The sequence below is a fragment of the Schistocerca gregaria genome, chromosome 10 (genome assembly GCF_023897955.1).
Source record: "Schistocerca gregaria isolate iqSchGreg1 chromosome 10, iqSchGreg1.2, whole genome shotgun sequence".
NCBI classification, from domain to species: Eukaryota; Metazoa; Arthropoda; class Insecta; order Orthoptera; family Acrididae; genus Schistocerca; species Schistocerca gregaria.
Genome location: NC_064929.1, coordinates 151,568,060 through 151,595,177, shown reverse-complemented (window position 1 = coordinate 151,595,177; position 27,118 = coordinate 151,568,060). Strand labels below are relative to the sequence as shown.

The 27,118-nt window shown below is 43.4% G+C and overlaps 1 protein-coding gene across 1 annotated transcript in view; it reads left to right on the top strand.

Annotated features, from left to right (window-relative positions):
- The first annotated feature begins 14,786 nt into the window (after positions 1-14,786).
- Positions 14,787-27,118, top strand: part of LOC126293175 (probable cytochrome P450 304a1) — a 98,257-nt gene continuing 85,925 nt past the window's right edge. The window contains exon 1 of the mRNA XM_049986273.1: positions 14,787-15,086. Within this exon, the coding sequence (XP_049842230.1) occupies positions 14,990-15,086 (97 nt within the window). The 5' untranslated portion in view covers positions 14,787-14,989. The remainder of the gene's footprint in view (positions 15,087-27,118) is intronic.

Genomic DNA, 27,118 nt, shown 5'->3' with positions numbered 1-27,118 from the left:
GTGACTATCATCTCTTTGGGAAACTGGAAGACTCTCTTCGTGGAAAAAGGTTTGAAGATGATGACTCCCTTGTGCACGTTGCCAAACAGTGGCTCCAACAGGTTGGTCCAGAATTTTACTGTGCGAAAATACAGGCGATGGTTCCAAGATGGCGTAAGGTAGCTGAGAGGGATGGAAATTATGTGGAGAAATTAAAATATTGTTCCTAAAGGATGTATCTACACACTGTAAAACTTTCAAACATGTAGAATAAAATATGGATTTTAAAAAAATAGTGCGCATTTCTTTTGGAGTGACCCTCGTACAAACGATGTATGTCTCTGATAGGCTTTATATTGTGGATCGCTGACTGTCCAGGACCGCAGAGCCAAAGATATTGCTTCTGGTCTGAGATTGTAGTGCTGGGGTAATAGAGCACTGCACGCATGGTGGTAGATAGCTGTCTGTGAGTGAAAGAGGATGGTGTATGCAGTTTTTGTGGTGTGCTCTGTGAAGCCACCAAGTGTTAGATTAATGTAGGAATTACGAAAACATGGAAGCAGAAGTCCTCATGCAATGAAGGAAAAGATGTTAAATAATTATGATTTTCGTTTTTCCAGCGCGTTACTATTGATGACTTGACTGATAATTTGTAATTGTTGTGTAACCCCAGAATGTACGTAAACTGATTGATAAAAAAGCTAGTTGGATATTTCATTTTGTAATGGTTCTAAGATTTGTTAACAGATTTTATATATATATATATATATATATATATATATATATATATATATATATAATTTGATGATTTACATTTATGATGGATTAGCGAGGTTAGATAATGCTTTCTGTAAAAATCTCATTGTTTATTGGGCAATTGGTAAATATGATGTACACTGGAATGAGATTTTCAGTCTGCAGCTGAGTGTGTGCTGTTATGAAACTTCCTGGCAGATTAATACTGTATGCCGGACCGAGACTCGAACTCGGGACCTTTGCCTTTCGCGGGCAAGTACTCTACCTTTTTTTTTTCATTTTGTTCGTTGCTGATAGATGTGCTTGGTCGTTGCGGACGTCACATGACATCCGGTCAAGTTCGTTTTGTTGATCCTTCCACTCAGTTTTGTATTACAGAGGCCAACCAGCTCTCTGACCGAACACGCTGAGCTACCATCTGAGCTACCGAAGCAAGAGTCACGCCCCGTCCAAGTTTGGAAGGTAGGAGGCGAGGTAGTGGCAGAAGTAAAGCTGTGAGGACGGGGCGTGAGTCATGCTTGGGCAGCTCAGATGACGCCGGCACGGTAACTCAGCGTGTTCGGTCAGGAGGCTAGCTGCCCGCTGTACTAAAAAAAGAAAAAAAAAAACTGCGTTAATGGATCAACGACGAACTGAAACGGGTGTATTGTGAGCAGATACAACGAACGAAAACGAACAAAATAAGATAACAAAACATGGTAGAGCACTTGCCCGCGAAGTTTCATGATATACACTCTTTTTTGACCAAAGTAACTTCAGTTGTCAAATGCTTTTGAAAAGCCAAACTTAACTTGCAACATAATTCCACAAAAAAAATCAGTGTTGCTAATTCACCACAATTAGTACCGCCCCTATCCAGGTCATATATTTTTCAAAAAAGTTGGATTTTCTTAAATGTTCTCGTTTATCAGCCAAAACAATTTCATGTGCATTTCAAATATTATGGCCAGCATTGCACTTTGCCGAACCTGTACCTAGAATTCGTATTTTTTATGAGAGACCAGAATATATCGCGTTCCACCGTTGTTGCTTTAGAGGTAAGACAATCTAATTTATCGTTATGTGCAGAGCACCAGAGGATTCAGTGTCTAAGGGGATGTAGTGACTATTTCTTTATTGGGAGTTGCATTTCTCAGTCAGTTCGTATTAGGTTTGCTAACAATAACACAGAGAAACCACCTGCAGTTACAATACGCCACACAATAACTCGAGCTACGTATCCAGTTTTGTATGTAGTCATGAGCTAAGTCTCGTATTCATTAAACGCAATCGTAAACTTTTCTTTTTTTTTAAATGTTACAAAGTGTAATTTCTGTTCTTCTCATTTCTTTCACTTACCTTTTGTATTGTACTATAGTATTTTTTTCTGTATATGATTCAAGATTCATCATGCTATGTTACTTGTCAGTGACACGGCACGGGAAAGTTCCCTTCATTCTCATACACTACTGGGCATTAAAATTGCTACACGAAAAAGAAATGCACATGTCAAATGGGAATTCATTCCACAAATATATTATACTAGAACTGACAGGTGATTACATTTTTACGCAATTTGAGTGTATAGATCCTGAGTACCCAGAACAACCACCTCCGGCCGTAATAACAGCCTTGATACGCCTGGGCATTGAGTCAAACAGAGCTTGGATGGAGTGTACAGGTACAGCTGCTCATGCAGCTTCAACACCATACTACAGTTCATCAAGAGTAGTGACTGGCGTATTGTGACGAGCCAGTTGCTCGGCCACCATTGACTAGACGTTTTAAATTGGTGAAAGATCTGGAGAATGTGCTGGCCAGGGCAGCAGTCGAACATTTTCTGTATCCAGAAAGGCCCGTACAGGACCTGGACATGCGGTCGTACATTATCCTGTTTAAATGTAGTGTTTGACAGGGATCGAATGAAGGGTAGAGCCACGGATCGTAAAACATACGAAATGTAACTTCCGCTGTTCAAAGTGCCGTCAATGCCAACAAGAGATGACCGAAACGTGTAAGCAATGGCACCCCATACCATCACGTCGGGTGATAAGCCAGTATGGCGATGACGAATACGCACTTCCAATTTCACCGCGATGTCGCCAAACGCGGATGCGACCATCATGGATTCATCCGAAAAAATGACGTTTTCCCATTCGCGCACCCAGGTTTGTCGCTGAGTACACCATCGCAGGCGCTCCTGTCTCTGACGCAGCATCAAGGGTAACTGCAGTCACGGTCTCCGAGCTGATAGTCCATGCTGCTGCAAACGTCGTCGAACTGTTCGTGCAGATGGTTGTTGTCTTGCAAACGTCCCCATCTGTTGACTCGGGGATCGAGACGTGGCTGCACGATCCGTTACAGCCATGCGGATAAGATGGCTGTCATCTCGACTGCTTGTGATACGAGGCCGTTGGGATCCTGAACCCACCGATTCCATATTCTGCTAACAATTGGATCTCGACCAACGCGAGCAGCAATTTCGCGATACGATAAACCTCAATCGCGATAGGCTACAATCCGACCTTTATTAAAATCGGATGGTACGTATTTCTCTTCCTTGCACGAGGCATCACAACAACGTTTCACGAGGCAACGCCGGTCAACTACTGTTTGTGTATGAGAAGTCGGTTGGAAAGTTTCCCCATGTCAGCAGGTTGTAGGTGTCGACACCGGTGCCAACCTTGTGTGAAAGCTCCGAAAAGCTAATCATTTGCATATCACAGCATCTTCTTCCTGTCGGTTAAATTTCGCGTCTGTAGCACGTCATCTTCGTGGTGTAACAATTTTAATAGCCAGTAGTGTATTTTGCACAGGAGTGTACATTTCTGAACATTTAAAGCAAGTTTCCAACCTTTCCACTACGCCGAAATCAAGTTTTTGCTTGTGCATCCTTGTGATTGATGGTCTGCGGGACTTCGGCCGTTCATTTACTTGTTTAAAAGAAACACCTGCAGTCGTCGGTTTGGTGTTACTTCGCTATATTACTACAGTTTCTGTGACTCAGTACACTAAAACCATGGATGAAGTCACAACATCGCTTTTACTGTATTCTAGGGAAGTTACTTCATAGATGCCACTTCGTAGGCTTTCCCGGCGTAGTAAGTATTGAAAGTCGCTTCGGATTTGCTGCCGGATCCTAAAATCAACTTGACTCGATATTTCGGCGATGCAACACTTCGCCATCTTCAGGAGAACGCTCCTTCTGCTGATGAGTCCCGCTGAGAGGATCCGGCAGCAAACCCGGAAAACATTTCATAGATATTGGCCACTGATGGGTCGTGTATACGATTGGAGTTCACGCCCTCAGCGTCAGGTACGGTCTAAAGATGGTGTATTGAGTCACCGATACAGGTTGCAATATAATGATATCAAAACTTTGTTACATATTTTGAATTCTTGCCGAGATCAGCCTCAATATTTGTGCACCTTTTTGTCAGAGAGTGCTTTGTTATTGATAAGTCTGGAACCGCGCGACCACTACGGTCGCAAGTTCGAATCCTGCCTCGGGCATGGATGTGTGTGATGCCTTTAGGTTGGTTAGGTTTAATTACTTGTAAGTACTAGGGGATTGATGACCCCAGATGTTAAGTCCGATAGTGCTCAGAGCCATTTTGCATCATTTGCAAAACTTTGACGGTAGTGTTAATGTTGTTTGCCCCACGATTAATGTACAAGATGAGCAGTACTGGACCCGACAGGCTGCTCTAGGGCAATTCTGAACTTACCTGTACATCTATCGATGACTCTGCATCCAGACTCAGAGGGCCATAGACACGGGTTCCCAGGTAGATACCATGTTTCCTGACATCCGCAAGGCGTTCGATACAGTTCCCCACAGTCGTTTAATGAACAAAGTAAGAGCATATGGACTAAGAGGCCAATTGTGTGATTGGATTGAAGAGTTCCTAGATAACAGAACGCATCATGTCATTATCAATGGAGAGAAGTCTTCCGAAGTAAGAGAGATTTCAGGTGTGCCGCAAGGGAGTGTCATAGGACCGTTGCTATTCACAATATACATATATGACCTTGTGGGTGACATCGGACGTTCACTGTGGCTTTTTTGCAGAAGATGCTGTGGTGTATCAAGAGGTTGTAACAATGTAAAATTGTACGGAAATGCAGGAGGATCTGCAGCGAATTGTCGCATGGTGCAGGGAATGGCAATTCAATGTCAATGTAGACAAGTGTAATGTGCTGCGAATACATAGAAAGATAGATCCCTTATCATTTAGCTACAAAGTAGCAGGTCAGCAACTGGAAGCAGTTAATTCCATGAATTATCTGGGAGTACGCATCAGGAGTGATTCAAAATGGAATGATCATATAAAGTTGATCGTCGGCAAAGCATATGCCAGACAGATTCATTGAAAGAATTCCAAGGAAACACAATCCGAAAACAAAGGAAGTAGGTTATAGTACGCTTGTTCGCCCACTGCTTGAATACTGCTCAGCTGTTTGGGACCCGTACGAGGTAGGGTTGATAGAAGAGATAGAGAAGATCCAACGGAGAGCAGTGCGCTTCGTTACAGGATTATTTAGTAATCGCGAAAGCGTTACGGAGATGATAGATAAACTCCAGTGGAAGACTCTGCAGGAGAGCTGCTCAGTAGCTCGGTACGGGCTATTGTTGAAGCTTCGAGAACACCGATGAGTCACGCAGTATATTGCTCCCTCCTACGTATATCTCGCGAAGATACCATGAGGATAAAATCAGAGAGACATTAGAGTCCACACAGAAGCGTACCGACATTCCTTCTTTCCATGAAGAATACGCGACTCTAATTGAAGGGAGAACCGATAGAGGTACTCAGGGTACCCTCCGCTACACACCGTCAGGTGGCTTGCTGAGTATGGATGTAGATGTAGATGTAGCACCCTCGCTGCCAAGAAATCGCCCATCCAATGACAAATTTTGTTGGTGCCCCCAAATGATCGTAGCATCTCTAGTAAGCTTTTGTGTGGTGCTGAGTGAAACGCATTTGAAAAGTCGATAAATACTGCATATGTGTGACTGCCTCGATCCATGGCTTTCACGATGTCATGTGAGAAAAAAACACGTGTTGGATTAGTACACTACTGGCCATAAAAATTGCTACACCAAGAAAAAGTGCAGATGATAAACGGGTATTCATTTCATTTCATTGGACAAATATATTATGCTAGAACTGACATGTGATTACATTTTCACGCAATTTGGGTGCATAGATCCTGAGAAATCAGTACCCAGAACAACCACCTCTGGCCGCAATAACGGCCTTGATACGCCTGGGCATTGAGTCAAACAGACCTTGGATGGAGTGTACAGGTACAGCTGCCCATGCAGCTTCAACACGATACCACAGTTCATCAAGAGTAGTGACTGGCGTATTGTGACGAGCCCGTTGCTCGGCCTCCATTGACCAGACGTTTTCAGTTGGTGAGAGGCCTGGAGAATGTGCTGGCCAGCGCAGCAGTCGAACATTTTCTGTATCCAGAGAGGTCCGTACAGGACCTGCAACATGCGGTCGTGCATTATCCTGCTGAAATGTAGGGTCTCGCAGGGATCGAATGAAGGGTAGAGCCACGGGTCGTAACACATCTGAAATGTAACGACCACTGTTCACAGTGCCGTCAATGCGAACAAGAGGTGACCGAGACGTGTAACCAATGGCACCTCATACCATCACGCCGGGTGATGCGATGACGAATACACGCTTCCAATGTGCGTTCACCGCGATGACGCCAAACACGGATGCGACCATCATGATGCTGTAAACAGAACCTGGAAAATCCGAAAAAATGACGTTTTGGCATTCGTGCACCCAGGTTCGTCGTCGAGTACACCATCGCAGGTGCTCCTGTCTGTGATGCAGCGTCAAGGGTAACCGCAGCCATGATCTCCGAGCTAATAGTCGATGCTGTTGCAAACGAACTGTTCGTGCAGATGGTCGTTGTCTTGCAAATGTCTCAATCTGTTGACTCGGGGATCGAGACGTGGCTGCACGATCCGTTACAACCATGCGGATAAGATGCCTGTCATCTCGACTGTTAGTTATACGAGAGCTTCGGGATCCAGCACGGCGTTCCGTATTACCCTCCTGAACCCACTGATTCCGTATTGGATCTCGACCAACGCGAGCAGCAATGTCGCGATACGGTAAACCGCAATCGCGATAGGCTACAATCCGACGTTTATCAAAGTGGGAATCGTGATGTTACGCATTTCTCCTTCTTACACGAGGCATCACAAGAACGTTTCACCAGGCAACGCCGGTCAACTGCTGTTTGTGTATGAGAAATCGGTTGCAAACTTTCCTCATGTCAGCACGTTGTAGGTGTCGCCACCGGCGGCAACCTCGTGTGAATGCTGTGAAAAGCCAATCATTTGCATATCCCAGCATCTTCTTCCTGTCGGTTAAATTTCGCGTCTGTAGCACGTCATTTTCTTCTTGTAGCAATTTTAATGGCCAGTAGTGTAGTACCTCGTAGTGCATGCGGATTGGCAAGGAGGAGGTAATTCTGTTCGAGACATCACATTGCCTCTGAGTTCAGAATATATTCCGAAGTCTGGCTTACGCCGGAGCGAACACAACCGAACGAGAATTCTGTCTGATTTAAACTGTTTCCTAGCGCTTGCGGATTGCATTCGATCGTGTTTTGTTCTCATTCGTTGGTGCTCGCCCGTGTTACGCTGGCTGCCGGTCTTTTAGCGAACCATCAGGGGAAGTTAGCGTCCTCTCCGCTTCGGCGTTAGCAGTAGATAGAGCGTTCATCTGTTATCTCGTTTGTGCACTGCCTTTGCTCTCACATGAGTTGCATAAGCGATGAATTTGTCTGATATTGGTGATATAATAATACAGATATCATAGATGCTTGCGGAATCCAAGAGATCTGCAGTACAAATGCCGAAGGAAAAGAAATGCGATTGTCATAAATCTGCCAAAGCAGCCAAAGGTCCAACTGGGGATACAAGCAGGAGTTTTCATCATCGTAAACTAAAGGCTGTGTCTTGTCGATTTAGCCACGTCCCTCTCTCCACTGTCACCCTCTTCAATTCTTCATACGATTTTATCCCCATATCTTCTTTGATGTTATTAAAATACGTTGCACTTGGGCTGCCTCTTAGTTTTTTCCCTAAAACTTTTCCTTCATATACATTCTTTAGGAACTGGTTGTGTCCTCATTACGTGCAATATCATATTTGATTTTCTTCTGCCTATATAATTTAGCAGCGTTCTGTTCTCATTCACTTCTCTGCATACCTGTTCATTACTTTTTCTGTCTACCCAGCTTGTTTTCGTCATTCTTCTCCATATCCACATTTTCATTGCTTCCAGTCTCTTTCTCTCTACCTTTCCCAGAGTCCACGCTTCGCATTCGTATATTAAGACCGTCCAGACAAAAGTTTTGGCAAACTTTCTCCTACTTTCTGGGCTTATATGATTGTCTGTTAGTAAATTCCTTTTATTTTGGAAAGCTTGCTTTGCCACGGCTATACTTCTCCTTATGTCTGTGATACATTTATTGTTGTCTGTGATTATGCTCTCCAAATAACAGAAGTTCTCAACCTGCTCTAGAATATCATTTTCTAGTTTAATATTAACTTGACCATTTGTCTTCCCTACTACCATAGTTTTCTCCTCATTTATTTTTAGATTAAATTCTCTTAGGATTTTGGCAAATTTTAGCAACATAAACTCCATTTCCTTTACTGAGTCAGCAAGTACTACTATATCATGTGCAAAATGGACACAGTGTATTCGTTCCCCGTTAATTTTAATTCCTTTGGTTATTCTTTTCGATTTCTGAATGGTTTTCTCAATAAATAAGTTGAACAAATATGTTGATAATGGGTATCCTTGCCTTACTCCACTCCTTATTTTTGCTTTCTTCTTCACACCATTCACTTCTATCTCTGTTTCCTGCCTTTTACACAGGTTGCAGATTTATCTTCTGTCCCTCCAATCAAGATTTATTTCCTTCATTGTTCGGAATAACAATTTCCAGTTAACCATGTGAAATGCTGTTTGTAAATCTATAAAAGTCAAGTAGGTTTTCCTATTAACTCCAATTCGTCTTTCTAATACCATCCTCAGAGCTAATATTGCCTCTGTAGTTCCTTTTCCAAATCTGAATCCAAATTGGTCTTCTCCTAAGTTTGCCTCAATTTTCTTTTTTATTTGATTTTTTATTATGTTTAACATTATTTTGGAATTGTGGACTAGTATGGAGATAGTTCTATAGTTCTCACAGTCCAGAGCATCTCCTTTTTTTGGGATTATTACTCTTTTGCTGTCAAGCAAATCTGTGGGATTATATTCACTCAAAAATCGGTCAGACTTATTTTATGCTTTTTTTTCGAAATGGGATCAAATGAAATACATTGTTTAACCTGAATTATATTACTATTTACACAATGTAAATACAGACTATTGCACTATACCTTTATTCTGTCTCAAACTGTTGTTTGTCGTTTTCTTCGTCATCTTCGAATTCCTGTATAATTTCGTCGCTGTCATTTTCATCCGGAGGTAAAGACGGTGTGCTTGGGATCATTAGACTTACTGCCTCTTGCAGAAATGGGGCACTTTTCCTATGATGCCTTTGTTTGCTACAACTTAAATATGGTGTCCTGTGAATATCAGGAATCCGATAAATCACCAAATCTCCGACATCGCTACTGCCGGAAAAAGGTAGCTGCAAAAACGGGAGCAACAACGACTGAAGAGATTCATTCAACTGGCAGAAGTGCAACCCTCCCACAAATTGCTGTAGATTTCAATGCTGGGCCATCAACAAGTGTCAGCGTGCGAACCATTCAATGAAACATCATCGATATGGGCTTTCGGAGACGAACGCCCACTCTTGTATTCTTGATGACTGCACGACACAAAGCTTTACTCCTCGCCTGGGCCCATCAACACCGCCATAGGACTGTTGATGACCGGAAACACGTGCCTACTCGGGGGCGTTTCGTTTGAAACTGTGCGAGTGGACGGACGCGCGCGGATATGGAGACAACCTCATGAATCCATCGACCCTGCATATCAGCAAGGGACTGTTCAAGCCGATGGAGACGCTGTAATGGTTTGGGGGCGACTAGCTACGACTCTGACAGGTGACGCGTATGTAAGCATCCTGTCTGATCACCTGCATCCATTCACGTCTATTGTGCATTCCAACGGATTTGGGCAATTCCATCAGGGCAGTGCGACGCCCCACACGTCCAGAATTGCTACAGAGTGGCTCCAGGAACTCCCTTCTGAGTTTAAACACTTCCGCTGGCCACCAAACTCCGCAGACAGCAACATTACTGAGAATATCTGGGATGCCTTGCAACGTGCTTTGAGAAGAGATCTCCGCCCCCCTCGTACTCTCACGGATTTATGGACAGCCCTGAAGGATTCATGGTGTCATTTATCTCCACCACTACCTCAGACATTAGTCAAGTCCGTGCCACGTCGTGTTGCTGAACCTTTGCGTGCTACCGAGGCCGTAGACGATATTAGGTAGGTGTACCAGTTTCTTTGGCTCTTCATAGTATAACTTCCACGCCTAATCGTGCCATTGGACCTGACTAAGAGGTTACTGCACCTTATGTCTAATATGGGTGCTGGTTACATTAATGTGAGTGGACTGTGTGTCTGTTTCTTCGAACATGAGGTGGTGCTACTCCTGTTACTTCCGATGTAAAGGGAGACTTTAAAGCCCCAGTAACGATCAGACTTGTTGGTCAAACACGCTGTTCCCCATCCATAGGTTTCTTAAACAAGCACGCAGATGCGTCAACAAACTTTGTCAAATTTAACCTCACTACTGAAGTAGCTCTCACTGTGTCGCAAAGTATTTTGACACTCGCGGGAAAGGCTGTTCATGCAGACAAAGCGTTTGTTGCCCTGTCTTTACAATGTGTGTAATGAAGAAAAAATAAAATAAGTCGCTGCATCAGGAAATGGTTGAAACTCAGACAAATACGTTCAAAAATCTGCTAAACGAAATATTGAGTTCATTAAAATACTACAACGTGCAGAAATGTCCCTTGTCATGTGAGAATGTTATCTATATTTTGTACGTTGACGTGCTGTGTGCAGTGATTACGATCTTTACTGCCTGTGGCGAACAATAGTGGAATGTATAACTGCGATCTCGTGTTAACTCTATGCACTCGACGGCCTATCTTAAGATGTGTTATAATGATCTGTATCATAAAATACTCATTTTCTTATGCTCGATTAGAAAGGTACAATGTAATCATATACTGTGATAAATATCATATTACGTATTTCCTGCTTTCATTCCAGTAGCCCATAAAGCTTAGTTGGATCCTATAAGACGTAATTAGTTATTTATGAAACGTAGCAATTCTTATTACTGCACGACCGATATACTTAAGCTAAACAGCTCTCTGTGGCATATAATTATTAAAACAGGTACTGTTGATTAAATTGCCTGGTATCAATTTTAGTGATGAATTCTAGTGTGCGTAATAATTAGCAATATACTGTAGTTAGAACCAATACTTCAGTTCTTCTGATTTTTTTGTCCGGTAGTATTGTCGAACAAAGAGATCCCTAATCAGTTACTGCGGACACCACACGAGATGTGCGAATGTTGCACTTGCACGTTCCGTTCGTAAAATTAGCAGTTACATACTTTGCTGCGAACATTAACATCGTCTGTGGAAGAGCAGGGCCCATCCATTTATTATTTTTATTTTTATTTTATTGAACTGTCGCATACATGTTGTGGGTAGAAAACTGTTTTTCTTCACAACATTTTCCTGCGTAATATGTGCCTGCGAACGACGAAACACATCATTTTGATAAATTTCTATGGTCTTTTGTTTTAGTCAGTATACTCTTTTGATAGTAGTTTCCCAGCGGAAGAAAAATATTATCGCTAAACAAACATGCGCAGCGAAGTATCAACACGAATAACGTGCGCCACCTTGTCAATTTGACGTCAATCAAAAATTCTCTCACACATAACGTACTTTCGACAAACACATCAAACTACACCGTGCACATTTCTAGTGAAGTCTGACAGATTGTTTGATAGTTTACAGCGGTCTTAAAGCCGCTCGTAAACAATGAAACTTGTTTGCTAAACTCGTTCTTATATAATAACTGATTTGTGAAACAGGCCTGCACACGTACAAACAAAGTTTGTCAATTTAACCTCACTTTTAAAGCAGACGCTGCTCGTGTATGTTGTATTCTAACACTAGTGGGAATGGCTATAAATGCGGATAAAACATTTCTTACATTTACTCTGACACTCTGTTAAAGAATAAGAAGACAGGAAGACATTGATCCAAGGAATGGTTTAAAATGAGACAGTAGTATACACTTGAAAACCTGTTAATGTTAATGTTTATACTCGGACATAATTCCACCAACTGTCGGCGAATGGACGGTAAACTTTTTATAACTTGTTCAGAGTTACTTCGCTCACACATTGAAACAAAAAAATGGCTCTGAGCACTATGGGACTCAACTTCTGAGGTCATCAGTTCCCTAGAACTTAGAACTATTTAAATCTAACTAACCTAAGGACAACACACACGTCCATGCCCGAGGCAGGATTCGAACCTGCGACCGTAGCGGTCGTACGGTTCCAGACTGTAGCGCCTAGAACCGCTCGACCATCCCGGCAGGAACACATTGAAACAGAAGACACAAGTACACTTTGCGAAAATATATTTTCGTCTGCACGGTTCTCAAATGACTGTTCATTGAAATAACGTGGAAATATATGGCCTACACCGTCCGTGAAAGAACCAACGACTTTTTTTGCTTTATTGCATCCCACTTGTCTGTTGTGGGCGGAATATTGAATGTTTCTTAAGCTGTCACTGAGTAATACATGGCTGGGAAAGACGTGACGCGTCAGCCGTTTTGGTAACTGCAAATGCTATTTTGCATTTATCCTTGTTCATAATTTCACAGTGAGAAAAATTGTAATAAAATTATTTTTCGCAAAACACATGCGGCGAAACGTTAACACAGACAACGTTCGCTATCATGTATCATGGCAAATTTTCCATCAATTAAAATTTACCAAACCTATCGAACACTATGCTTGACAATCACGTCAAACAGCATCGTTCAAAATCAAATATTTGGTAAACATTGTAGCATTTGAGAAGTTGTTTGATCATGTATGGTGGCCTCAAAGGCAAACTTGTTTGTCAAATTCGCTGTTACGGATTTGTGAAATATGCCCGTACACGTACCAGCAAAGATTGTCAGTTTAACCTCACTTTGAAGCAGACACTGTTCGTGTTTGTGAGTATTTCTACAGCAGTGAGAGTGGCCATAAAAGCAGACAAAGCATTTCTGGCATTGACGTTTGTACAGTGTTTAAAGAAGAAGAGAAAGGAAACAGATGCTGCTCCAGGGAATGGCTGAAGATAAGAGAGAGCTTTAGCCATGAAAATCCGCTAAAGGAGCCGCGCGGGGTAGCCGTGCCGTCTTAGGCGCCTTGTCACGGTCCATGCGGCTCCTCCCGTCGGAGGTTCGAATCCTCCCTCGGGCATGGGTGTGTGTGTGTTGTCTACAGTGTAAGTCAGATTAAGTAATGTGTAGGCTTAGGAGCCGATGACCTCAGCAGTTTGGTCCTATAAGACCTTACCACCAGAAATTCTGCTAAAGGAAACGTTATCAAATGAAACTTCCTGGCAGATTAAAACTGTGTGACGGACCGAGACTCGAACTCGGGACCTTTGCCTTTCGCTGGCAAGTGCACACAATTTTAATCTGCCAGGAAGTTTCATACCAGCGCACACTACGCTGCAGATTGAAAATCTCACTCTGGAAACGTTATCAAATGGTTAAAATGGTTCTGACACTATGGGACTTAGCATGTTAGGTCATCAGTCCCCTAGAACTTAGAACTACTTAAACCTAACTAACCTAAGGACATCACACATATCCATGCCCGAGGCAGGATTCGAACCTGCGACCGTAGCGGTCGCGCGGTTCCGGACTGAAGCGTGTAGAACCGCTAGGAAACGTTATCACTGAATCCGATGATTGCATCAACTTTCTTCGAATGGGCAATGAAACTTTTAATAACTTGTTAAGATCCTCGTAAAAGAGCAAACTTGTCTATCGAATTCGACTTCATCTAGCCACGGATGCGCCAAAAATGCCGTACACCTACCAACAAAGATTGTCAATTTCACCTTACTTTTGAAGCATACGCTTTTCGTGTATTCTTTTTTATTTTGTTATGTTGGAATGGCTACAAATGCAGACAAAGCATTTCTAACATTGACTCTGGCACTGTGTTTAAAGAAGAAGAAAATAAAACACAGGCCAGGGAACCGTTTAAAATGAGAAATATGCAGAGTAAAAACCTGTTAATGGAAGTGTTGCATCCCCAACCTGACCATTACATCAATTTCCTGCGGATAGTCAGTGAACTCCTAACAAATTATTTAGAGTTATTTAGCCCTAACATTGAAATGTGTATGCGAAAATTTATTTTTTACTTGGTCGTCTAATGAAAGTTCATTAAAATACGACAACGTAGGAACATATTGTCCACATCGTCTGTGGAAGAACCGGAGAAACAGCTAAGGGCTGCTCGTACTGTGGACTAGGATTGAAACAAGCGGCTCGCCATCGCACAAGTGTTCATGACTATCACAAAGCGAAAAAAGTGGTCCAACTAAAAACATTCGTATTTCTTTACGTTCTACACGAACATGTAATAAAAAATGGGGGTTCCTATTTTAAAAAAAAAAACGCAGTTTATATCAGTTTGACCTATGGCAGCGCCATGTAGCGGGCCAACCATAGCGCCATCTGGTTTCCCCCTTCAAGCTAGATGAATTTCGTTCTTTGTAGTTTTTTGTTTGATGCTTATTTCGTGAGATATTTGGCGCGGTTACTATCAATGGACCACTCTATATATGACGAAACATCGACACAAACAACGCCCGCCCTATTGTCAAACATTCTGTCAATCAAAATTTTCCGAAAACACGTCAAACATAATCTATGCTTGACAAACCCGTCAAACAGCACCCTGAGCAGTCAAATATTTGGCAGACATAGTACAGTTTGACAAATTGCCTGATCGTGTACGAGGGCCGTAAGACGCTTGCGACCGTAGCAGACGACGCCGCTATCAAGCGGCAGGTCTCTCGTTATCGAGAACTGCAGGTCAGAGAACGCAGGCGACCTGGTGGGGCCGGAGGGTGGTGGTGGGGGAATCCCCTAAAGAGCTCCGCTCGCTGCCAAGGCACTCAGAGCCGCTCACACTTCGCAACCGAACGCTCACCATGGCTCTCGTCGGCGTTCTGTTGGCAGCCCTGGCCGTGGGCCTGTTGCTCTACCTGCTGCTCGTCGCCATCTCCAGGCCTGACAACTTCCCACCAGGTGGGTCCCGTGTTGCGAAGTGAAACACATGCGGTTGCAAGCTGCTGGGCTCTGTGGGCTATTGGTTGACTCCGTGATAATGCCACAAACTGTCAGGTATGATAGAGAAGAGTAAATGTATCAGTTGTAGGGAGGGACCCTGGTCCGGAAACGGGTAATTTCCAAGAATGATTGCCTATCGAAGTCGCGCTGTCCAAACGATAGCCGGCCGGGTTGGCCTAGAGGTTCTAGGCGCTACAGTCTGGAACCGTGCGACCGCTACGGTCGCAGGTTCGAATCCTGCCTCGGGCATGGGTGTGTGTGATGTCGTTATGTTAGTTAGGTTTAAGTAGTTCTAGGGGATTGATGACCTCAGAAGTTAAGTCCCATAGTGCTCAGAGCCATTTCAACCTAACTATACATCTCGAACGTGCGATCGTAAATCGATCATGCGACTCCGGTGGTGAATATGTTTACGGTGGTCGCTACAGCAACGAAAAAAGAAAAGCGTCACAAAAATACTTGTAATTGCGAAGGAGACGACTTACCTTACTCGACATCGGTGTTGTCATCATGCGAAAGTCCATTACGGTGGTGTGGATGGTCAATTTGGAAGAGTCGAACCATGTATCCTTCCTGATACTCGTTCGCTTTCCGCTGTATCCGCAATGAAATTGTAAACGGTATTTCAGCATCGAAACTGTTCTTACGTAGTTTTACGCACTTCGCACCACCACAGTTTACACACTCCCTTCTTTCCTCGTCCGGTGGTACTGCATATTTGCGACAAAATGTCGAACAATTTTCTATGCTGGATAAACATGGAATTACATTTTTCTATGCGAGAGAATCCGCCGAAGAAACGCCAAGAACACGAGACATCCTACTCAATAACTACATAAATCGTCTGGGATCCCCTAGAAACTCACAAATAATTCACGAAGAAGCAACTACGGGAACGACGGAAAACACATAAAAATGACGATCACAAGTAACTGATGACAACGCCCGCCACCAGAGCTGCATGATCGATTTACGATCGCACGTTCGATATGTATCGATGGACACTGCGACATCGGTAGGCATTCATTCTTGGAAATTACCCGGAAACGCCCGAGTCGAAAGTTAAAAGTGAAAATCGTTCTGATACCTCTGACAGTACAAAGCATGTACCTGTACTGTCATTGCTAACATTGTAGGACAGGCAATTTTCAGACGTGATAGTATAGATCAAAACAAGAAAAAGAAGTGCAGTAAACACGGGTTCTAAAACGCATACCTGGTGACTGAACAGCACTTGTTCATCTACGTTAGTTCGAAATGCGTCTCTCCTGCTGCAGGCTCTTTGGTGTCCATGTTTCTGTAGAACGTATGTTGTTCTTGTTGTGGTCTTCAGTCCTGAGACTGGTTTGATAAAGCTCTCCATGCTACTCTATCCTGCGCAAGCTTCTTCATGTCCCAGTACCTACTGCAGCCTACATCCTTCTGAATCTGCTTAGTGTATTGGTCTCTTGGTCTCCCTCTACGATTTTTACCCTCCACGCTGCCCTCCAATACTAAACGGGAGGTCCCTGGATGTCTCAGAACATGTCCTATCAACCGATCCCTTCTTCTAGCCAAGTTGTGCCACAAACTCCTCTTCTCCCCAATTCTGTTCAATACCTCCTCATTAGCTATGTGATCTACACATGTAATCTTCAGCATTCTTCTGTAGCACCACATTTCAAAAGCTTGTATTCCCTTCTTTTCCAAACTATTTATCGTCCATGTTTCACTGCCATACAAGGCTACACTCACAAATACTTTCAGAAACGACTTCCTGACACTTAAATCTATACTCGATGTTAACAAATTTTTCTTCTTGCTTTCCTTGCCATTGCCAGTCTACATTTTATATCCTCTCTACTTCGACCATCATCAGTTATTTTACTCCCCAAATAGCAAAACTCCTTTACTACTTTAAGTGTCTCATTTCCTAATCTAATTCCCTCAGCATCACCAGACTAAATCGACTACATTCCATTATCCTCGTTTTACTTTTGTTGATGTTCATCTTATATCTTCCTTTCAAGACACTGTCCATTCCGTTCAGCTGCTCTTCCAAGTCCTTTGCTGTCTCTGACAGAATTGCAATGTCATCGGCGAACCTCAACGTTTTTATTTCTTCTCCATGGGTTTATTACCTACTCCTAACTTTTATTTTGTTTCCTTTATTGCTTGCTCAATATACAGATTGAATAACATCGGGGATAGGCTACAACTCTGTCTCACTCCCTTCCCAACCACTGCCTCCCTTTCATGCCCCTCGACTCTTATAACTGCCATCTGCTTTCTGTGCAAATTGTAAATAGCCTTTCGCTCCCTGTATTTTAGTCCTGCCACCTTTAGTATTTGAAAGAGAGTATTCCAATCAACATTGTCAAAACCTTTGTCTAACTCTACAAATGATAGAAACGTAGGTTTGCCTTTCCTTAATTTTTCTTCTAAGATAAGTCGTAGGGTCAGTATTGCCTCACGTGTTCCAACATTTTTACGGAATCCAAACGGATCTTCCCAGAGGTATCACGGTGCAAAATAAGAAAAAATGTCCAGTAAATGTGAGCTCTAAAGTGCATCCCCTAGAAGCCGTGGGCGCTTGTTCAGTAGAAGAGATGTCTTTCGCAGTGTCAAAGATGAACAAGTGCTCATCGCTCTTAAGATACGCATTTTATTGCCCATATTTACTAGATTGTTTTGCTTACTTTGGTCAGAGATATCAGAACGATTTTCCCTTATGGTTTTCGACTTCGCCACTTCTGGACCGGGTTTACTTACCTCAAATTGATACATTTATTCTTCTCCAAAAATCCTGAAAGTTTGTAACATTGTTACGGAATCAGCCAATATATTAACGGGCTTCTTGCTGTTAGATTGTCAGACTGGCTATTCTTCCATTGCCCTAAACATAAATACCTCAGGTACTCACGAATATTCCGCACGGCGAACATCCGATGTTTCCAGTCAAAAGACATCTACATCTACATGGATACTCTGCAAATCACATTTAAGTGCGTGGCAGAGGGTTCATCGAATCACCTTCACAATTCTCTATTATTCCAATCTCGTATACAGCGAGGAAAGAATGAACACCTATATCTTTCCGTACGAGCTCTTTTTTATTGTGGTGATCGTTCTTCTCTATGTAGGTCGGTGTCAACAAAATATTTTCGCATTCGGAGGAGAAAGCTGGTGATTGAATTTCGTGAGAAGATTCCGTCGCAACGAAAAACGTCTTTATTTTAATGATGTCAGACCAAATCCTGTATCATTTCTGTGACACTCTCTCCCATATTTCGCAATAATACAAAAACGTGCTGCTTTTCTTTGAACTTTTTCGATGTACTTCGTCAGTCCTACATGGTAAGGATCCCACACCGCGCAGCAGTATTCTAAAAACGGACGGACAAGCGTAGTGTAGGCAGTCTCCTTAGTAGGTCTGTTACATTTTCTAAGTGTCCTGCCAATAAAACGCAGCCTTTGGTTAGCCTTCCCCACAACATTTTCTATGTGTTCTTTCCAATTTAAGTTGTTCGTAATTGTAATACCAAGGCATTTAGTTGAATTTACGGCTTTTAGATTAGACTGATTTATCGTGTAACCGAAGTATAACGAATTACTTTTAGCACTCATGTGGATGACCTCACCCTTTTCGTTATTTAGGGTCAACTGCCACTTTTCGATCCATTCAGATATTTTTTCTAATTCGTTTTGCAGTTTGTTTTGCTATTCTAATGAATTATTAGTCGATAAACGACAGCGTCATCTGCAAACAACCGAAAACGGTTGCTCAGATTGTCTCCTAAACCGTTTGTATAGATAAGGAACAGCAAAGGGCCTATAACACTACCTTGGGGAATGCCTGAAATCACTTCTGTTGTTTCCATGACTGTCCGTCAATTTCTTCGAACTGTGACCTCTCTGACAGGAAATCGCAAATCCAGTCACATAACTGAGGCGATATTCCATAAGCACGCAATTTTACTACGAGCTGCTTGTGTGGTACAGTGTCAAAAGTCTTCCGGAAATCCAGGAATACGGAACAAATAAGGAACAGAAAACGCCTATGAACAAATTAATAATACATGAAAAGCATTCGGAGTTGCGAACATGGACAACCATCACGTGCATAATGGTTGAAGGCATATAGATGTATGGGTCCGGTGTTCAGTTGTGCTTAGAAAAAGTGGTAAGGTGGTAAGGCGACTGTTCGGAATAAGAAAACCCAGGTTCGAGTCCCGGTATGGCATAAATTTTCACTGTCGTCATTCGATTACACAACTAATGGTTGCCCATATTCGCAACTGCGAATACATTTCATAACGGCTGCAGTAGCCGCAGTGCCTGTTGCTTCGGACGTCTATGCACAACCGAAGGAATATTGCAGCGTACTTTGGAACAACACAGACACTGCAATACCGTAATAAATAATAATTAGTGAATTTGGGGAAACACCACCACTCGTCCGACTATTTTGAAAGGCTACTTTTCTTACCTATACAACACTGCAGTACGAACTCAAGACTTTTGTTAGGATTCCGTTATTTAACCCTTTCAGATCCTCTGGCTACAATTATATACGTTAACTTCTGCTGTGTCTTAGCTGCAACAGAAGTATTTTTTCCCAATCGAAACCTGAGGCCACATTCGTGAATGATCAGCCATTCCACCATGCGAAAGTGCTGCCAAACTGTTGGCCACCGCTATGAAAATATCAGCAAGTCAATGTAGCAGTGCGAAGCAGCTCCTGAATCGACGGGTGTGGTTGGTTCGCTATATTCGACCGGAGTCGAAACAGGGCCCCCGGAGTAGACAACATCCCATTAGAACTACTGACGGCCTTGGGAGAGCCAGTCATAACAAAACTCTACCAGCTGGTGAGCAAGATGTACGAGACAGGCGAAATACCCTCAGACTTCAAGAAGAATATAATAATTCCAATCCCAAAGAAAGCAGGTGCTGACAGATGTGAAAATTACCGAACTATCAGTTTAATAAGTCAGAGCTGCAAAATATTAACGCGAATTCTTTACAGACGAATGGAAAAACTGGTAGATGCGGACCTCGGGGAGGATCAGTTTGGATTCCGTAGAAATATTGGAACACTTGAGGCAATACTGACCTTACGACTTATCTTAGAAGAAAGATTAAGGGAAGGCAAACCTACGTTTCTAGCATTTGTAGACTTGGAGAAAGCTTTTGACAATGTTGACTGGAATACTCTCTTTCAAATTCTGAAGGTGGCAGGGGTAAAGCACAGGGAGCGAAAGGCTATTTACAATTTGTACAGAAACCAGATGGCAGTCATAAGAGTCGAGGGGCATGAAAGGGAAGCAGTGGTTGGGAAAGGAGTGAGACAGGCTTGTAGTCTCTCCCGGGTGTTATTCAATCTGTATATTGAGCAAGCAGTGAAGGAAACAAAAGAAAAATTCGGAGTAGGTCTTAAAATTCATGGAGAAGAAGTATAAACTTTGAGGTTCGCCGATGACATTGTAATTCTGTCAGAGACGGCAAAGGACTTGGAAGAGCAGTTGAACGGAATGGACAGTGTCTTGAAAGGAGGATATAAGATGAACATCAACAAAAGCAAAACAAGGATAATGGAATGTAGTCAAATTAAATCGGGTGATGCTGAGGGAATTAGATTAGGAAATGAGACACTTAAAGTAGTAAAGGAGTTTTGCTATTTAGGAAGTAAAATAACTGATGATGGTCGAAGTAGATAGTATATAAAATGTAGACTGGCAATGACAAGGAAAGCGTTCCTGAAGAAGAGAAATTTGTTCACATCGAATATAGATTTATGTATCAGGAAGTCGTTTCTGAAAGTATTTGTTTGGAGTGTAGCCATGTATGGAAGTGAAACATGGACGATAAATAGTTTGGGCAAGAAGAGAATAGAAGCTTTCGAAATGTGGTGCCACATAAGAATGCTGGGGATTAGATGGGTAGATCACGTAACTAATGAGGAAGTATTTAATAGGATTAGGGAGAAGAAAATTTTTTGGCACAACTTGACCAGAAGAAGGGATCGGTTGGTAGGACATGTTCTGAGGCATCAAGGGATCACCAATTTAGTATTGGAGGGCAGCGTGGAGGGTAAAAATCGTAGAGGGAGACCAAGAGATGAATACACAAAGCAGGTTCAGAAGGATGTAGGTTGCAGTAGGTACTGGGAGATGAAGATGCTTGCACAGGATAGAGTAGCATGGAGAGCTGCATCAAACCAGTCTCAGGACTGAAGACAACAACAACAACAATTAAATATTGTTATTGTCATTTTGCATGTCAATTACTGAATGATCATTTTACTGTACAGGGTAGTCCATTGATAGTGACCGGGCCAAATAGCTCACGAAATAAGCGTCAAACGAAAAAACTACAAAGAACGAAACTTGTATAGCTTGAAGGGGGAAACCAGATGGCGCCTTGGTTGGCCCGCTAGATGGCGCTGCCATAGGTCCAACGGATATCAACTGCATTTTTTAAAATAGAAACCCGATTTTATTACATATTTTTGTAGTACGTGAAGAAATATGAATGTTTTAGTTCGACCACTTTTTTCGCTTTGAGATGGATGGCGCTGTAATATTCACAAACGTATAAGTACGTGGTATCACGTAACATTGCGCCAGTGCGGGAGTATTTGCTTCGTGATACATTACCCTTGTTAAAATGGGCCGTTCGCAGTTGCGTAAAAGGTCGATATCGTGTTGATGTATGGCTATTGTGATCAAAATGCCCAACGGGCGTGTGCTATGTATGCTTCTCGGTATCCTGGACGACATCACCCAAGTGTCCGGACCATACGTCCGATTGATGCCCAAGTGGGCGTTTTAGCTGCTGTCGCGGCTAATCCGCACGTCAGTAGCAGACAAATCGCGCGAATCGGGAACCTCAAATTGAGTGGAATGTCGTTACACGTATTACTAAATGCATTGAGGTTGACAGACATCATTTAGAGCATTTATTGCATTAATTTGGTATTTACAGGTAATCACGCTGTAACAACTTGCGTTCTCAGAAATAAGTTCACAAAGGTACGTGTATCACATGGAACAACCGAAATAAACTGTTCAAACGTACCTACGTTCTGTATTTTAATTTAAAAAACCTACCTGTTACCAACTGTTCATCTAAAATTGTGAGCCATATGTTCGTGACTATTACAGCGCCATGTATCACAAAGCGAAAAAAGTGGTCCAACTAAAACATTCATATTTATTTACGTACTATACGAATGTGTAGTAAAAATGGAGGGTCCTATTTTTTAAAAAATGCAGTTGATATCCGTTTGACCTATGGCAGCGCCATCTAGCGGGCCAACCACAGAGCCATCTAGTTGCCCCCTTCAAGCTAGACGAGTTTCGCTCTTTGTAGTTTTTTCGTTTGACGCTTATTTCGTGAGATATTTGGCCCGGTCACTATCAATGGACCACCCTGTATACCACAACAGAGAATATTTCGTAATTAGTTATTGTAGTCCATAAAATGAAGCCAATGTACGAACTAAGTTTTGAACACGGGCACATACTTGAATAACTCTTGCACCTAAATCATTAAAAACCAGCCTCGGCGCATTAATACATAAATAAAAAATTCCTTCCTCCTGAAAAGATTTAGGTCTGAAAAGATGAAATTCGCCGCGGTCGTTTTCAATAAAAATAGACGAAGAAGAACCGTGGCTCACCTTAAATATACTTTTCCAGCTAATTCGGTTCATAACACACGGCAGGGTGCCTGTTTGACGGCTTCCAGGGGCAACTTGATTTTCAGTATTTCATATGATTTTACAAGTTGTGACATAATTTCGAAAAAGTTTTCAGCGTTCCAGGAAAATATTTGCTGTATTATAATTCCCATTTTGGAGCACAATGTTTATTTGTAATCAGATTATTAGTTTCGGTAGGTGATGATCATCTTCAGATCTGAGTAGAAACGTTTCATACAGTTATTGAACGAATTTAAAAGTTTAAAATTCTGTCATAACCTACTCATTAAGAGGTATGATCTTAGGCGTTACGGACTTAACAAACACAGTACGACAAGGATTAGAATTAGAAATGGTTCAAATGGCTCTGAGCACTATGGGACTTATCATCTGAGGTCATCAGACCCATAGATTTAGAACTACTTAAACCTAACTAACCTATGGACATCACACACATCCATGCCCGACATAGGATTCGAACCTGCGACCGTAGCATCTAGTATAATATATTTGTCCAATGAATACCCGTTTATCATCTGCATTTCTTCTTGGTGAAGCAATTTTAATGGCCAGTAGTGTATTTAAAAAATCTAGCGTTAGCTGTCTCGCTCTGTGTGTTTGTGTGTGCGTGAAGGAGAGAGAGAGAGAGAGAGAGAGAGAGAGAGAGAGAGAGAGAGAGAGAGAGAGTCTTGACGTAATCTACTGGGGTCGTGTCATAGTAACCATGACTACAGTGTGTATTAATACATGACAGATATAAGGAAATTAATTCTGCTTATTTCAGCAGACAAATATTCCGACAAACGAACCGCTTCGGTCATCCGTCAGTTATCGTGTGACCGCCGGGGCGTGTCGATCGTAAATTGAATGATAGCAGTGTTGTCGCGGACTTTAACTTGTGTGACGCGATATCGGCCCTGGGAACTTACCAAAACATTTGTTCTAACTATCACGATGTGGCTGTTGACATCGGCGTTCGCGTGTAGCAAATTTGTAAACTCCGTTGTACTGTGTTGTTTTGCTCCCAGACATGGTTTCAAATGGGAGATAAGCTTTGCGTGCGCATTCGCAAATGTACCGGGTTTCACTCGGTGACGATCCATTCGCCGGGTGCCAAGGATTATTTTTCAGCAAAATTGCATCTTACGTCACCTGCACTATGTGATCAAAAGTATCCGGACGCCTGGCTGAAAATGACTTACAAGTTCGTGGCGCAATTAATCAGTAATGCTGGAATTCAATATGGTGTTGGCCCGTCCTTAGCCTTGATGACAATTTCCACTCTCGCAGGCGTACGTTCAGTCACGTGCTGGGAGAGGAGTGCTGCATTGAGGAGAGGTATCGAAGTCGGTCGGTGAGGACTGACACGAAGTCGGCGCTCCCAAATATCGCAGAGCTGTTCTATAGGATTCAGGCCAGGACTCTGTTCAGGCCCGTCTATTACAGGGATGTTGTTGTCGTGTAACCACTCCGCCACAGGCCGTGCATTATCAACAGGTGCTCGAGCGAGTTGAAAGATGCAATCGGCATCCCCGAATTGCTCTTCAACAGTGGGAAGCAAGAAGCTGCTTATAACATCAATGTAGGCCTGTGCTGTGATAATGCAACGCAAAGCAACAAGGGGTCTAAGCCCCTTCATCAAAAACACGGCCACACCATAACACCACCGCCTCCGAAATGTACTGTTGATATTCCACACGCTGGCAGATGACGTTCACCGGGCATCGCCATACCCACACCCTGCCATCGGATCGCCAAATTGTGTACCGTCATTCGTCACTCCACACAGCGATCTCTCATTGTTCAGTTGTTCAATGTTGACGCTCCTTACATCAAGCGAGGCGTCGTTTGGCATTTACCGGCGTGATGTGTGGCTTATGAGCAGCCCCTCGACCCTGAAATCCCAGTTGTCTCGCCTCGTGCCTAACTGTCATCGTACTTGCACCGGATCCTGACGCAGTTTGAAATTCCTGTGTGATGGTGTGGATAGATGTCTGCCTATGACACATTACGATCCTCTTCAACTGTCGGCGGCCTCTGTCAGTCGGCAAGCGAGGGCGGCCTGTACGTTTTTGTGCTGTACGTGTCCCTTCACGTTTCCATCTCACTATCACATCGAAAACAGTGGACCTAGGGATGTTTAGGAGTGTGGAAATCACGCGTAGAGACGTATGACACAAGAGACACCCAATCATCTGACCACTTTCGAAGTCCGTGAGTTCCGCGGAGCACACCATCCTGCTCTCTCACGATGTCTACTGACTACTGAGGTCAGTGATGTGGAGTACCTGGCAGCAGGTTGCCGCGCAACGCACCTAGTATGAAAACCGTATCTTTTGGGGGTGTCCGGATACTTTTGATCACATAGTGTATATCTAGATGATGGCCAAACCTTAGCATTGGTTCAAAGGCTGAAGTGAAAAACCCCTAAACCGATTCGACTTGTGTTGTCTGTCTGCGTCACTAACCTACAATTACACACCCTAGAGGCATCCTCCGATACCTTCACCCAATTTCACAGCACTATTTCAATGAACTTAAAAAGTTGGTGTTAATTTTGCCTTACGCACATGACAACGAAGTCCTTATGTTGGAAGGTACCATCGGATTTAACAAACGTATATCTGTTGTTTGCATGCCCACACACTACCTGATCAGAAGTCTCAGACGTTCGTGTGGGGTGTGTCCATTCCTCAGCTTCACGACGCCTTGAATTCTGATGGTGATACTATCAGTGTGGTTTCAGAATGTCTGTGGAGGAACGGCAACCCGTACTTCCTCAACTCCCAGACCATGGAAGGTAGCGTATTGGACGCTGCGTGCGGAGTGGAGCGAAATTGACGATCTGACCCATCGGGAAGGTCTTCAGTTGGAATCACGTCAGGACCATAGTCCCACATATGCTGCTTTATGACACAGTGCATTGTCATACCGGTACAAGCAATCATCGGTTCCCAACTCTTCCACTTATGTATCCAGTGCGCAATGCCGTAAAATGTATTCATATCCTTCTACATTTAGCTTTTTCTTAAGCACAATAAGGGAATCAGACCCTATCCTCCAAACCCCTCCCCCCCCCCCCCCACCGCAAATTAATCTCCGTGCTACACTGATAAAAAAAGGTTCAAATGGCTCTAAGCACTACGGGACTTAACGACTTAACATCTTAGGTCATCAGTCCCCTAGACTTAGAACTACTTAAACCTAACTAACCTAAGGACATCACACACATCCATGCCCGAGGCAGGATTCGATCTGCGACCTTAGTAGCAGCGCGGTTCCGGACTGAAGCGTCTAGAACCGCTCGGCCACAGCGGCTGGCACTGTTAGCACGATGGCAACTAAAAAGAAGGTGGCTTACAAAACACTCGTTGGACCTATACTTGAGTATTGCTTATCAGTGTGGGATCCGTACCAGGTCGGGTTGACAGAGGAGATAGAGATCCAAAGAAGAGCGGCGCGTTTCGTCACAGGGTTACTTGGTAAGCGTGATAGCGTTACGGAGATGTTTAGTAAACTCAAGTGGCAGGGTCAGCAAGAGAGGCGCTCTGCATCGCCTGTCCAGGTTTCGAGAGGGTGCGTTTCTGGATGAGGCATCGAATATATTGCTTCCCCCTAACTTATAGCTCCCGAGGAGATCACGAATGTAAAATTAGAGAGATTCGAGCGCACGGAGGTTTTCCGGCAGTCGTTCTTCCCGCGAACAGAAAAGGGAGGCAATGACAATGCCCTCCGCCACACACCGTTGGGTGGCTTACGGTGTATTAACGAAGATGTAGATGTGGATGTAGGCCCTGCAGGTATTCGTCAAACTCAAAGACTTCCATCCGCTTGACACAGGGCACAGAGCATGATTTCATCACTTTTTCCGAGCAGAAAGCCGAATTTCAGGACCGCACGCTGGTCACGAAAATCAGCCATTGCGGCCGGCTGAAGTGGCCGAGCGGTTCTAGGGGCTACAGTATGGAACCGCGCGACCGCTACTGTCGCAGGTTTGAATCCTGCCTCGGGTATGGATGTGTGTGATGTCGTTAGGTTAGCTAGGTTTAAGTAGTTCTAAGTTCTAGGGGACTGATGACCTCAGAAGTTAAGTCCCATAGTGCTCAGAGCCATATGAACCATTTGAACTCGGTTGCAGTCATCCATTGTCCAGTGGCGTTGCGCGCGGAATGCCCACGCAGTTAGAGGCGCCTTGCCTCGGTTCGCCCCCTCCCCTCCTCCCCCCCCTCCCCCCGGTCGGAGGTTCGAGTCCTCCCTCGGGCATGGGTGTGAGTGTTGTCCTTAGCGTAAGTTAGTTTAAGTAGTG